We start from the raw sequence: 15,626 nt of genomic DNA, 5'->3' as shown, positions 1-15,626 counted from the left end.
GTTGAAGCAAACTCTCCGTCATAAGCAGATGCAGTTTTACTTCAGAGTTTTCTGGCCCTTGACCTTAATTTCTGGCAGAAATTATACTTTTGAGGGACATGTGACTCCGGTTATGTCTGTCACTGACCGGGATAGCCTCTTGGCAGGAAAGATAACATTTAAACCCGGGGGAGCTGGGCATACCCTTTCCAGGTTCCTCTTCCCCAGATGGAAGAAAAAAGAAAAAATAACTATGGATGGTGAACAGTTCACTATTCTAGTAAGAATTTTTTTTAAAACTCAAAAAAGAAAAAAGGGAGTATAAGAACTAACAGAAACTCCATGAACTAACAAACTATCTTGAACAAGAGAAAAAAAATACAAGTTAGGTAATCTCAATTCAGAGGCTACTGAGGCTCCATCTTGGGCTAAGGCGGCTGAGAAGGAACTGAGAGGGCGGTTCACCTGTGCAACGCTATATTGCACTGGTGCATGGCACAAGATGTATGCGCAGGCCAAATGGGCACTGCTACCTAAAATCTCTGATGTGAGGTGCAGAGGACAAAAATGTTCCAAGAGTGGAGCACCCTTAGGGACACTACTCAAAGAAGAAAGGATAATTCTTCCACTAAGGAAGCTTTCAGATGGCTTTCACAGTCCTTGAGGGCTCTCAGAGCACAACTCACACAAATAAGAGAAACCTTCATTTGGATGATCCTTCCAAAGGCATCACAGGCAGCACATGTACTATTAGTAACAAACAGAGCCTGGCATCTCTCATGAGGAATACCGCAGGACTAGGTGAACAGATCAACTGGGCCAACACTATGAAGATTAATGGAACTAACTAAGCCAAACATGTCAACGCCTAACAATGAGCAAGTGCATCAAGAGAATGCTCACTACAAGGCAGAATTAAGATAGCAAAAACAAGTGCAAGGAGGGGAAGAAGAGTCTGGTGTTTCTAAGTTGTCTGCTCAAGTAGTGAAAGAGGAACTGGGGTAGTGATTATTCAGAATGGTGGGGGGAAACTCCTCATATGACTTAACACTGAATATTTTGTTCTGCAGGGGAGCCTCAAGAGCTATCTGCCAGACTCTTTGTGAAATTAGAGCACTCTCTTTTGTTTAGAAAGAAAAGGAGTACTTGTGGCACCTTAGAGACTAGCAAATTTATTTGAGCATAAGCTTTCGTGAGCTACAGCTCACTTCATCGGATGCATGAAGTGAGTTGTAGCTCACGAAAGCTTATGCTCAAATAAATTTGTTAGTCTCTAAGGTGCCACAAGTACTCCTTTTCTTTTTGCGAATACAGACTAACACGGCTGCTACTCTGAAACCTCTTTTGTTTAGGAAATTCCAAGGACCTCACTCCAGCCACTTTTTAGTTCATGGCATCATCCAAACACCATATGAAAACACAATTGCAGAAAGACAGACAAGGGACATGCGCACATATGCCATGCAAGCACTAGAATTAAAAATAATTTAAAATAAAAGAATACAGGTTTCTAGGAAGTCATTCATCTATATTTTAAATTTGCCACAATTTTAACCTGTGATATTAAAGTTTACCTTAAAAGCTTTAAAATATTCTGGCAGTACAGAGGCAAACTTTCTGATTGTGTAACCTTTGGCTTCTTCATTGTGATCCAGTGCTTTGTGAATACTTCTCCAGAGAATTACAGTAATCTCCAGTAAACTTGCCATGGAAGCCACATCGTTTATTGACAACACATTATTTAGCATCTAAAATGCAAACATTTGGGATTAAAATAGCTAACACTGTATAATATGAATGAAGGTTAAAATTATGTTTCAAAAATTGAAAACCTTTTTCTGAACTCTTCATTTAACAAAGGAGCTATGCTTACTATATGGGGATGTGAATGCCGCAACTCAGACTTAATCTGTGCATAAATATAGTCATTTTGATAGATCCATATTTGAATAAATACAATTGCAAAATAATTTCTACTATTGTATACTTAGAATAACCATCAGCATGAGACAAGCACCCATTTTAAGTATGCCTGGAATTCCTCTTGCTTCTTAAGCTACTTGCCACTCTTTCTCACATCACAGTAGTGGCTTGATCGCCACTTTTTCCTGTCTTCCTATCCCTAGAGATCACCATTTGTTCCCCTTATGGTCTCCCTCTTTCATGTTCACTTTCCTGTCTCTCACAACATAAGTGCTATTTTAAAAAGTTGTTAGTACTCAGCATAAAGTAAAAGCCTTATTTTACTTACACTTATATTCTCCTTTTCACTTTCTTCTTCTTCATCTTCATCATCTTTATTTTCTTTTATTGCTCTCTGAATGCAGGCATTCAAGCAGCGCCGAATAGTGAGCATGAATTTAGCTAAATTTTGAAAGTAGATCATTTAGACAACCATTCCACTTAAGAACCCTTTATCAGCAACAGATGATATTACAGGTAATTATAAAAATTTGAGGAAGTGGGAAATAAAAACCAGACACAGCTAGTATATAAGATACCAATTCCATTAAAGTAAATTTAATATATTCAAATATGGAACACTTGTGGTTTAAGTAATCACCGCCCTTTCTGATCCAATCATTGAAAACAACAAAACAAAAAACAAAACAAAAAATACACAATCCCCTTGTTTGGTATTTTTCTCCAGAGAAAAGATCACAGGAAGCTATACTAAATTTATTTGCAATAGCTATTACTTCAATGAACTAGTCTCAAAACATGATGGCTCTCTGTGACATGGAGACTCCTTGGCAAAGGGTCCCCTGTTATTTGCAAACTCTCACCTCAGAGCTAAGACACCCACTGCACCAAACTCAGTCTTACAGGAGATTTATCCATAATGAGTAACGTAAGGTATCTACAGAAAACTCCTGGTCAAGACTCAATCATTTCAAGATGTATGTATGTATGGATAATATTTCAAGAATAATGTATTTATATTGAAAGTATGCTTTATGGACTTGGGAGTAAAAATTGGGCTTGGTCTACACTAGAAGATTAGGCTGTTGAGTTACCATGGTGAAAAATCCACACCAGAGTGGCATTGCTAAACCCCGCAGTGCAGACAGCACTAGGTCAATGGAAAAATTCTTCTATTGACCTAGCTACTTTCTCTTGGGGAAATGGATTACCTAGGAGGATGGGTAGCATTTTAAATGTAGATGTACCCTAAGTCATCGGGGTAGTGTGTCTTGGTGATGAGCCATTAAAGCAAGAGGGAGCTGTCACTCAGACAGCAAAGTAATGAAAGGCTCTATTATTTACCTTTGCCACAACTCAGAACAATGGAAAGCCATCAAAGACAACACAAAACAATATAAACCACTTGGAGGTGACAAGGAACATTATAGCAGGCAGAAGATCACCCTGGTTGTGAATAAATACAAAAGACTGTTGTACATTTGTATCACCAAATGTAAGGAAAGGTTCTGTAACCATTCACTGAAGAAATCCTTTAAGGAGCAGGGGACTTTCATGAATGTTTGGATCCTGATTCTTGTGAAACCAGCCAGCTCTCCAAGGGGCTGAACTTTTTGGGGGTAGGAAGCTTACTTTATTATATAGGAAAGGTAACTATTGACAAGAGTAAACCTAGGTTCACATGTTATGATTTTGTTTTGAGTTGTAATCAGTTGTTCCCATCACTTTCTTTCACTTCTAGTTAAATCTTTATTCTTTCTTAAAACAAATCTACTTTTGTTTTATTGTAAGTGCTTACAAGTACTGTGTGGTTTACAGAAGCAATGGTTTAAGATAAAACTGGTAATCTGGGGTACACTGCACCTTTGGAGGCTGATGATCTGGAATTTCTGTGAGTAACCAATGTCAGAGGCTTGATATCAAAAAGGAATGATTCCAAGTGATTCAGGGTGCACCTATTGTTAACCTGCAAGATGAAGTTAGGGCTGGCATAGTCCGGAGAAGCGTGGTCGATTGGCTGAGAGGCTGGTTGGTGTCAGGGAGAGGATACCCAGCAACCACAAGGAAGACTCCCTCTCCCTGAAGGTAGGGAGTAAAAGTGACTGAGTCTTATGTGCCCTGATAACCATCACTCCCCCCCGGACATAAATCCACAATCTTTACAGAACACATAACTAGGCTACTATCTTTGAAATCTCTCAGTGTCCACACAACCACCCTCATCTCTAGAATGCATGTGTAGGGATTGTTCTTTGGGTGACCTGATGTCTTGAGCATGGAATCAACCTGTGCAGATTCCTTATTTCTTTCTGACATTAGCAAGTTCTGGAAATAAAACCACTCTGCTAGTTTGCTTGCTGGCATGGATTCAATAGCATTCTTCGCTAGAAAGAAAACTTCCTGCAATGTATCTCCCTGATACTGCTGGTCTAAGAACATTTTCAATTAGGGAAATTTGGAAGAATTTTTCAGAAGAGACTTTTGTAGAGTCAGCCATTTGACAATACTGAAGGCCTCCAAGTACTGGAGACAAACTAAGTGTTAAACAAGTAATATAAAATTGACATTTCCAGGACTCTTGTAGTGTCCAGTACTTTACCTATGTTGGTGGGAGCAGTATACTCGTAAGCATACTGATAGAACTTTCTGGCTGCTGCTGGATTCATCTGGATTAGTGTAACACAGCGTTCACACCATACCTCCTCAAGTTGATTAACAGGCAAGAAAGAGTTGAATAGGAGATTTACTAAGCGGCGTGACACAGGACGTGAATCAACTTCAAGACGAGTCAGAAGATGCTCCATGGGACAAATTTTCCAGAACTTTTGAAATTTTTTTTAAAAGTGAGAAGGGGAGGAAGTTAAAGGGGCAACAGAAGAAGGGAAAGAGAAACAAGATATTACAATTTTTTTTGGTTAACAGTACTTTCTGCACCAAAACACTGACTGAACAAAAGTAAAATGTATTGTTTAGGAGTAAAATACTAAAATACATAGCGCTATATAGAACCAGTACTCTAGCATTATTCAGGTGCAATACATAGCATATTGAGTGTATTAGTCAAATTCCAACTCTCGCAATTACAATCCAGTGTACCTAAAATTCTTTATTCAGTTCAGTTGATAAGGAAGAATTACTTACCTGCAGTAGTAATACTTTGAAAATATCATCGCAAAAACTGTTATTCAGGATTCTTACTCACGTCTCACTCCCAGCTTCAGAGAGAGTTAAATTCCCTACCTATGAAAATTTTAGGTTCTGAGGCAGCTGTAAGGGTGACTAGTGCACAAGCTACCTTCCAGATATATCCACCAAAGATTAGCCCATGCCATCAGCTGCCACTACTTCAGTCCTGTCTCAGCTACTGCATTACAGACATGGAATGCAGGAAGTCAATTCTTAGTTATGCAATAGTAATGCTACTACTTTACATCTGTCATTTTTGTGGCAAGGTCTTGAATTAATTAGGTCTATGCTTTTAGATATGTGATTTCAAAAAAAGTTTTGGAATTGTTATTAGGCACTGAAAAATCTGCTTCCTTATGGCTCACTAAATACAGCAGGTTTTCCCTTGTGGTTACAAAATATGGTGTTACCGCATGCAGCTCAATAGATCAGCCTCTCCTAATAATCACTTTACTAACAAGGGCTTATTGAAAACATATTTTCCAACATTCAATACTTAACAAAAGTACACATTTCCTATTTATTTAAAGAAAAACAGTTACTAACCTTTTGTAACTGTTGTTCCTCAACGTGTATTGCACATGTTCATTCCAGGTGTGTGTGCACCCTGTGCACAGTCATTAGAAATTTTTTCCTCAGTGGTACCCATTAGGGCAGCTTAAGCACCTTCTTCTGCCATGCACCAGTGCATGCCAGTATGAAGGGCTCACCCATCCCTGAGCTCCCTCACTTCCTTCTTGCCAGACAACTCTGAAGCCAAGGGGTAGGAGGGCAAGTCGTGGAATGGACATGTACAACTCATCTCTAAGAACAACAGATATGAAAGGCTAGAAGCAATTTTTTTTTGGGGAGTGATTGCACATGTATATTCCACTCAGTGACTCACAAGCCATAACGTATGATGGAGTTCATGTACACACAGACTGGAGTACAATTTGTCCAAATTTAGCATCATGTCTGGAGTACGGAGTACTGGCATAATAGGATGCAAAGGTATGAACTGAACACTAGACTGCCACTCCACAAATGTCCTGGATTTAGACTTGAGCGAGGAACACTCTAGAGGCTGCCTGCCATATCATGGAATGTACTGTCAGTCTGCCCAGCAGGGAAATGCCTACCAGATCATAACAAACATGAAGGCAGAAAGTTATCCAAGACAAAATTCTTTGCAAAGAGACAGGATGACCCTTCATCTGCCTGCTATGGCCACCAATAGCTGGGCTGACAAACAAAACGCTTTAATCCTCCCTATGTAGGATACCAACACTCTTCTGACATCTAAGGTGTGCAAACGTTGCTCCTCTGTTGGCATGTGGTTTGGGGTAAAATGTAGGAAAGTAAATTGACTGGTTAATATGAAAATTAAATACCACTTTTGAGAGAAATCTTGGATGAGGGCACAAGTACACCTTATCCTTAAAAGGATATTGTATAAGGTGGTTCGGATGTCAGAGCACACAATTTGGCTACCTTCCTGTCCGAAGCGATAGCTATCAGGAAAGCCACCTTTAGAGATAGGTGCAGTAAGGAACATGTTGTTAGAGGCTTAAATGGTGGCCCCATGAGCTTTGACAAATCTAAAGTTCAAGTTCTGGTGGGGATAAGTTCCCTTATTTGAGGGTACAACTTTTCCAGTCCCTTCACAAATCTGATTGTTATATCATTAGAAAATATAGAATGGTTATCTACATAGGGATGGAAAACTGATATTACTACCAGAATCATTTGGTAGAAGAATCATTAACTACTGCTGTTTAAGTGCAATAAATAGTCCTCTATCCAGCATAATAAATAAATGCTGGAGAGAGGACTGCATTGGTGAGACCCCCAAACTGGCAAGACCAGACCAAAAAAGGCCTCCATTTTGACATGTAAGCAGCTCTGGTAGAGGGCTTTCTAACAAGACGTGGTGAACTTGCTTCAAGCAAGACTCCCTCTAAGACTTTGCCATGGAGCCTCCAGGCTGTTAAATGAAGGACCACAGGTTTGGTGGAGCAGCTGACCATTATCTTTGGAGATCAAGTTCAGGTACAACAGGAGCGAAATTGGAGCTGCCACTGACAGATCCAATACAATGGCGAACCAGTGTATCAAGGCTAGTAACATAGCATAGTAACATTGGGGTTAGTAACATAACTTAGACCTGATCCTGCTTGTTCTTTAGGAGTACTCTTTGCAGGAATGGGATTGTGGGGAAAAGCATAGTAGAGCTTGTTTGTCCAGGGTAGCAGGAAACCATCTGCGATGGAACCACGACTCTGGCCTTGTAAGGAGCAAAATTGTTGGCATTTCTTGTTGCCCTTGTTTGCAAATAGGTCTGTCTGAAAAATTGGGAAAACTGTGAAAAATTGGGAAAACTGTCTGGATGCATTTGGGCAGAGAAACCATTCATGACAACTTGTAAATGACCTGCTTAGGTGATCCACCAACTCATTCTGCATCCCTGGAAGGTAAGCGGCTTCAAGACGGATTGAATCGGCAATGAAAAAGTTCCATAGGTGAACTGCCTCCTGACAAAGAAGAGACGAGTGGGTTCCCCCTGCCTGTTGAGGTAAAACATTGCCACAGTAGTGTCTGAGACACCAAACAAGCTTTTGGACTTAACATGTGGTAGGAAGGCCTGACAGGCAAGGCAGACAGCCCTTAGCTCTCTGACACTGATGTGAAGAAAGAGATCCCTTGAGGCCCACAAACTTTGAGTTCGGAGGGCATCCAGATAAGCTCCCCACACCAGGACAGATGCATCTATCACCAGTGTCAGTAAAGGCTCGGGGCAGACAAAGGGAACACCCACACAAACATTGAGTGAGTCTGTCCACTTATCTAGCAAGGTTGGTACCTGTGAAGGCACAGTGAGCACAGTGGTAACTTGGTGAATAAATGGAGGCCAGCCAACTTTGATGAGTCCTGATTTGCAGCCTGGTATGTTGGACTACATGTGTGTATGAAGTAATACAGGAGTTTCATACAGTTTTGAGTTGATGTTGGGGGGAACGTTAAGGTCTGCCACAAGAGAATGAATTGTTTGGACTCTTGTGTCTGGAAGGAAAGCTCTGGCCTGAGCAGAGTCCAATAGTGCGCCTATAAAAACCCTATTCTCCGCACTGGACAAAGGAAAGACTGATCAACTTAGACAAACAGACCTAGAGCTTTGAAGGATGATGGGATGAGTTGTACACTGGAGAGAACCTGAGCCCTGGACCAGCCCTTAACTAGCCAGTCATCCAGGTATGGTAGACCTGTATTCCTAGTCTCCTCTGAAACGCTGCTACCAGACATATTTTGTGAAAACCTGAGAAGCTGCTGACAGGCCAAAAGGCAGCACAGTGAACTGATAATGAAAGTGATTCACTATGAACCTGAAAAACTTTCTGTGACCTTGATAAAATGCCACATGAGAGTAGTCATCTCTTAAATTGAGGGCAGCATACCAGTCTCCAGGATACAGGTATAGAATAATGGAAAGCTGGAAGGCAAGGTGACCACATGAAACTATCTTTCTGAAGTATTTGTTGGTGCAGGTCTAAAATTGGTCTGAGATCTCCCTTTGGTTTCAGGATTAGGAAATAACAGGAAAAGAACCCTTTTCCTCTGTGACACTGCAGAACCTCTTCTATGGCTCCTACCTGAAGGAGAGACTGAACCTCCTGTAGAAGGAGCGCCTCGTGAGTGGCCCCTGAAGAGAGACAGGGGGGTTGGGTAGAAATAAATTGGAGGGTATATCCCACTTCCAGTGCTTAATACCCATCAGTCTGAGCTAATCCAGGACCAAGCACTGGGGAAGTGGGAAAAGCAGTTTGCAAGTGTGGGGAAAATGGAAACTGGCATGGCGAGCTTTAGCATCTCATCAAAATGCCTGTTTAGCTTCCCCTGGGTGTCTAGATGGAACAGACCGTGACGCTGAGACAGAAGGAGAAAGAGGTCTATATCTACAACCCCTACTCTTTTTTTCTCTGCAGATCCTGCCAAGGAGCAAGGACAAAGTAATAATGGGTCTGCTGTGGGTGTAAGTGCTAACTGGGTGGGACTGGAGTATATACCCACAAAAACTTCTTCCACTGAATGCATCCGATGAAGTGAGCTGTAGCTCATGAAAGCTTATTCTCAAATAAATTTGTTAGTCTCTAAGGTGCCACAAGTACTCCTTTTCTTTTTGCAAAAACTTTAGAGTTGCCCTGTCAAGTCCTTCAAGCCAGGGATTTTAGAGTTAGTTTGCTCCAAAAACAGTGAAGACCCTTCAAAGGGCAGGTCCTGTAAAGTCTGTTGAATCTCTTGTGGAAGCCCCAAAGATTGCAGCCAACAGCTCCTGCACATGGCCACTGCAGAAACCATGGACCTAGCTGCCGAGTCCAGTGCATCCAGTGCAGCCTACAGTGCAGATCTTGCTACAGATTTCCCCTAATAAGATAACGAGGGGAACTCCTACCTAGCATCCTCTGGCAGCATGTCTCTAAATTTAAAATGGAATCCCAAACATCAAAATCATATCATCCCAAAAGTGCTGGCTGGTTGGCAATCCTGAGTTGCAACCTCCCAGTAGAATAAAAACTGCTATATCAAACAGATGTAGGGTTTTGGGGTTTTTTTTCATCTTTTGATTTGGGGGTCACATCTTGTTACCCTTGTTGGTCCCCTTCATTGGACACTGACAACACAAGAGACCCTCACCTAAATTGAGGCTGGAGGAAGGGGTCTGCCAGAGAGCCGTAATAGGGTCCATACTAGCCTTGTTAACAGGGAGACCTCTCTTGAAAGCCAGGCTGTAGCCAAAATGTCAACAGGCATTAAGAGGGTTCTTTAACCTCCTTCACCTGGATCCTCACCCTCTTCAACAGCTCTTGGTGGCCTTACAGTCATCTGGGGGAGGCAAAATGCCCAAGGAGACTGCTTCACCAGAAGAAGAGGCCAGCACAAGCTGACACTGCTCTTCCTCCACTAGATATCCAGCAAGGTCCTCCTGAACCACCTCTTGCTGTTTGGTATGGGGACTGGCACCAGGCTCAGGAACACAGTGCCTGGCGAGTAGGTGCCCCATGCCTCTCTGAGGACACAGAACAGGAACATCTCCGATATGACCTAGAATCCTGAAGAAAACCCCATGGATTCCAAAATGGGCCCCGGTGACCCCCTAGCCATTGAGGGGGTGGCCAAAGGTTCCCGAGCAGAGAAGTAGTGCCTTAGTGGAGTGGAATGAAAGTGGCTTTGAGGGTGGGAAACATAGGAGCCAATCTCCGATTCAGTGGAGGACAACTCTCCCCCCTGCAGACCAAGTAGGGGCTAGTCCCAATGATGTCGGAGTCCAATGCCAAGTCAGAGAAGGACACTGAGCAGCCAATGTTGCAAGCTTCCCCTTTGATGGTACTGATGGATTTGCAATTTGAAGCAATGGAGGTTGACATGGTACCAAGCGCTGCAACACCCCTGTCTGCTGGTACTGAGAGCACAGTCTCCTGCACTGTCAGAGAAATTGGCACTGAAAGGCTCAGCAGATCTCTTGCTGCTACAAACTCCTCCAGTGTGGTCACTACCGAGATGGTCTCAGAATGGCATGGTACCACAGTTGTAGAAGGCATTCCCTCAGGCTTCAGACGTGACTGCACCTGCTTTGGTGCTGGAATCAATGGTGCCAGCTTCTGCGGTGCCACAGAAGAGCAGTGCTTAGGTTTTGGCCTCACTCTATTCTGATCCCTATGCCTGGCAACCTTCCCCTCTCAGTGGTCTGTTTAAGAGGTCTTATGCCTCTTCCTAGACAGATGGTGCACTGGGACTCAGGCAGCATAGAAGGTGCACTCCTAATGAAAGCTGAAGCACTCAGTGCAGGGTAGGACTGACCAGGCTCTAACAGAGGACTTAAGGCTGCCTCAGTGAGCAAAAACTTTAGCCGGCCTTCTCTGTCTTTCCTTGTCCAACGCTTAAAGTCTCTGTAGTTCTGACAATGAATATGAACTTCTCCTAAACACTTAAAGCAGCTTGAGTGTGGATAGCTCACAGGCATTGGCCTAGTGCAAGAGATGCAGGATGAAGCCCAGCGATCAAGGCATCATACAGTACCAAGTAATAGACAAAAACCCCCAATTGAGCCAAAAAAGAAAAAACTTACACTAAGTACTAAACCAATACATCTAGTAAACTATGTACAATTAATTTACAATCAACACACAGAGCACTGGCTAAGGCAAGCCAAGCAATTCCAATGACTCACAGGCTGAAGGAACTGATGAAGCTTGGGGGCAGCTTGACCCTTTATACCACCATGTGGCAGCAAAGGATGCTCGAGCCACCTGACGGGTATCACAGAGAGAAAAATTTCTGATGGCTGTGAGCACGAATATCAAGAGTAGAATGGACATGTTCAAATCTCTCGAAGAAGAAATGTAACTTATGACAAAACATGTAAGAGTATCAATATTAAACAGTCTGTTTTAAAACAACAACACATCCATCTATTTTAACAAAACGAAGGTAAATAGATTTTGGAAAAATTTTAAATTTAGTGCACATGCAGAGTGAGAAAGCTTACCTCACATTCCCTTTTGGAAAAACATTTTACACAACAATTTTCAAGCACAGTAAGCCAACATGTCAATGGAGAGGCAGCTTAATTAACTCAACCTACTGGAAATAAAACTAATAGCAATCTACTGCTATAGCTCATCTCTACTAAAAAATTTAGAATATTTTAAACAATACAGCTCTACATGCAAACTTAATCACTATATCAATTTTTTTTAAATAAATACTCAGACCACATAGGGAACATTTCCAGAAACCTACATCTTAATATTCCAATAAGAATTTAGTATTACATGCCTGTTTCTTTCCCTCTCAAATCTTTTTATACTAAACAAAATAAAGGTTACTCTAACCTACAATAAAAATAGGTGTCTGCACCATGTACAGAGAATAATAGGAATGGAAGACAGGGTTGTTGTTTTTTCCCCCCACTCTTACAAGAGACTCTTCTCATGGATATTTGCATGGTACTTTTATGTAATGCTTCCCATGAACCTTGTATGTTTTACATAATATTAGGGGAGCCTAGAAAAACTAGTAACCAGAAAGTAAAATGAGATTTAACATGTGAAGGTGCAAATTAATACATCTGGAAAACAGTCACAAAAGACAATATTCAGTGGCAGTGAAAACAACCACATATTGCCAATGATCTTCCACAATGAGGACTGCGGATCTTTGCAGTTACCCACTGCAATGTGGCTATAACGTTCATTAAGGCCTAAGTAATTAATTGAGTGTGAATACCTTGGAATTCTACTACTTCAATTTCCACATAGAAAACATTAAATGGGCACTCGGATCAGAAATGCAACAGCTACAGTTCCATGTACAACCTTAATTCTTTTCTTTTTGCCTGTGCATTAGGATAGTGTGTAATCATGGAATCAAATTATTTCACAAACAACAGAAGAACAAATGTATGCTGTGATTGGAATGCTGTGCATTCATCTTTAGAATTTGTCTAAAGGCAAGAACTTCACGTTTCATTTCAGATCAAATTGAAAACTTTTTTTTTTTTAAAAATGTGACAAAAAAGTCTTAAAAAACCTGGGTTTGGGTCAAAATGAAATGGTATATAGTTGGAAATCTCTCCCCTCACCACCCACTAATAAAGATAAAGTGAAAGAATGGCTGTGAGTTACAAACTACTGATGAAAGGAGGGCTGGCAGTGAACTTTACAAAAACGAGAAAGCTATAAAAATTAATACAATCATATTACTAGGGAAAATCTTTTTCTGTTATCAATCTACTGGAGACTACTTTTTCCTAGTGGAAAAATCAATTGCATAAACTTTCCTTAACAAGTTATTTTAATTAAACAGAAAAGGCTACATTAAAAGACCATTATGCTTCCTAAATCAAGCACTCAAAAGTTAGTAAATGACAAAATTAAGGTTGCCAGTGCACTATGACACAATCTTCAATTACAGGATAACATACTATTTTTTCCACAGCACCCTGCTTCCATCTGTGCACAGGATGGACGGTGCTCACTTAGTGAGTAGTTATTTGATATTTTGTTTTCTCCGCATTGTTCAGTATGTGTAGAACCCTGTGAAATTCTTTTTTCTTTTCAATAATTTTTCAGAAATTTTGTTTTATCTCTTGGGAGGGGAACAAAACAAAATAAAATGAACATTGCAGAAAAATTCCCAGGGACGGAAGAGGGCATGGAGAGCAAGCCTACTCCAGTCTAGTGAAGAAGGAAGATCCTAAGGGACAGGGCTGGAGAGTGAGACCACCTTGCACTCACCCTGCAGCGGTGCTCTGCATGTCATGCCCTGGCACATGAGGTCGCAGCACTGCTCAGTTTTGGCCCCATTGCCCTTCTGTCATCATGACAGAGGAGTGGCCAGGCCAAACCTGAGCAGCACTGCGACCCAGTGCACCTGTTTTTTTTTAGTTTTATGGTGTTTTATTTTATGCTATTTCGCATTTGCAAAAAACACGAGGCTCTAAATATGTGGCTCCAGGCATTATTTACCACAGACTATTCAAACCCTGCCCAGAAGGCAGAACTATTGATCTCCTCATTGGCTTTTTCTATGGTACCCATTACAGCATTTCTTCACAAACATTAATATTCTATTTTCACATTATCCCTCTGAAATGAGAGGGTAGGATCATCCACATTTTATAGATGGGGAACTGAAGCAAAGAGAGATTAAGGTCAGAAGTACCCACTAATTTTCTGTGCCCAATTTGAGAAACCTAGGACTTGATTTTTTGAAAATATGTAGCATAATACAGCAATTATGTTCCAAGCATGACTTCAGTTGAAGTCAACGGGAGCTCTGAGTGCTCAGTACTTCTGCAAGTGATACCCCGGGGTCTCAAGACAGGCACCCAGAAAATGAGGAACACAATTAATGGCCATCTCTGAAAAATGACTTCCTATCATCATGTATGAACTCTGTGGCAGAAGCATGAATAGAACCCAATTCTCCAGCATTCATCAGCTGCTCCAACCGTGAGACCAACTTTCTCTTTCTGAAATATCCTGCCTCATTCACTACACACCCTCCATCTTCTATAACAAATGAGGCAGGAGTCCTACAGACAACAGTCTGTTTTACTACACAACTTGATTGATCTGGTGGGAAAAAAAATATGTGAACATGTAATTAAGAACCGATATAATGCACAGCCAGGCTTAATTCTGGCATTTCCTAACCCCAGAGTGCTTGACTTAATAATGTTCTTTTAATATTTCTTTAATAAGGCTAGGAAGTTGCACACAAAAAACCTAAAACCACCCAAACAAATTCTATCATGTGCCAACATATTAACACCTACATAGGTCATTAGAGGGCTGGAACCTTTAAATCCATGGCCCAGACCTCTTCCAGTTGAGCTGATAAGCAACAGAGCAATAGTAGGTTGTCATCCTCTATGTGGACTAACAACAGAATAGGAATGAGACACTTTGCCAGTATGCTTCACAGATATATACTGATGGCAGAGGAATGGTGAGGCTTGGAATCTTGGGTTCCATTCTAGGATCTGGAGAAGAGTGTCCTCTAGTGGGCACAAACTTCTCTCCATTCTCCTACAACCTGTCCCTATAGATCTTCCCCACTCCTAGCTCATCATCCCAGTCCATTTACCTCCCCTAGCCAGTCTAAGTGTCCATTCCTCAGGCTTCTCATACAAGTCCCAGTTTCCTTGCCCAGCAAATCCTACTTCCCTAATCCCAGTCTCCCCCATTCTCAGTTCCCTACCCAGCCAGTTCCCCCCCTACTCCTAGTTCTTCATACAATCTGTCTCCCTCACAATTTCCAGTAACTTCCTTCCCTATCTGCTCATGGGCCCAGTCTCCCTCCCCAGGCTCCTTATCCAATCTCAGTGTCCCATCCGAGCTCCTCATCAAATCTGTCTCCTCATTCCCCATCCCTCCCCGCTCTGGCTACAAGTCCCCTCCTCCTCTCCACACTGCCTGGCCATCAGTGGGGGGTGAAGAGGAGTGTCATTCAGAACACAGATCAGACAGGCTCCCAATTCCCAATTCCAGTGGATCTGGCACAGCCTGGAGCAACCAGAAACTGCAATTGCAGGGGAAGTCCTGCTCAACCAGCTGTAGTTCTGGGCTGCAGCACATTCTTAATAGGCAACCTTAACAACAGGCAGTGCTATGAGCCCCTCCTATAATAAATGTAATAAAATGAACAATTCATACTCTAATAGCAATAACCATGTCAGCACAGACACGTGTACTACAGGATATTGGTGCATTTTTAGGATGGCTGAATCTCATGCCTCTTGGAAAACCTGAAGTATGTGCCAATGCATGACCACTGTGGATTTTCATATTAGAAACTAAAATAATACAGCCTCATTCCCAGAAATTGCTGCTCTTGGCCCAAGATACATGTTGACATGAAATTTGCAATTTGCTGCCTTTTCAAATCTCAAAATCTTATTAAAATTTAAAATATGAAGAAAAGCATTTTGATAGATGAGATTTGCAAGCAAGTCTAGAATCATGTCCTCTGAGACTAGCATTAGAGTAATGAGACAT

The 15,626-nt window shown here is 41.6% G+C and overlaps 1 protein-coding gene across 1 annotated transcript in view; it reads right to left on the bottom strand.

The window, feature by feature from the left end:
- NCAPG2 (non-SMC condensin II complex subunit G2) overlaps positions 1–15,626 on the bottom strand; it is a 116,242-nt gene that overhangs the window by 44,288 nt on the left and 56,328 nt on the right. Inside the window, exons 14-16 of the mRNA XM_077808360.1 lie at positions 4,502–4,724; positions 2,231–2,343; positions 1,554–1,727 (exon numbers count right to left, since the gene is read on the bottom strand). Coding sequence (XP_077664486.1) covers positions 1,554–1,727; positions 2,231–2,343; positions 4,502–4,724 — 510 coding nt within the window. The remainder of the gene's footprint in view (positions 1–1,553; positions 1,728–2,230; positions 2,344–4,501; positions 4,725–15,626) is intronic.

The sequence above is a fragment of the Eretmochelys imbricata genome, chromosome 2 (genome assembly GCF_965152235.1).
Source record: "Eretmochelys imbricata isolate rEreImb1 chromosome 2, rEreImb1.hap1, whole genome shotgun sequence".
Taxonomy (NCBI): Eukaryota; Metazoa; Chordata; order Testudines; family Cheloniidae; genus Eretmochelys; species Eretmochelys imbricata.
The sequence above is the reverse complement of the archived record's forward strand: the minus strand, read 5'-3'. Positions and strand labels throughout refer to the sequence as shown.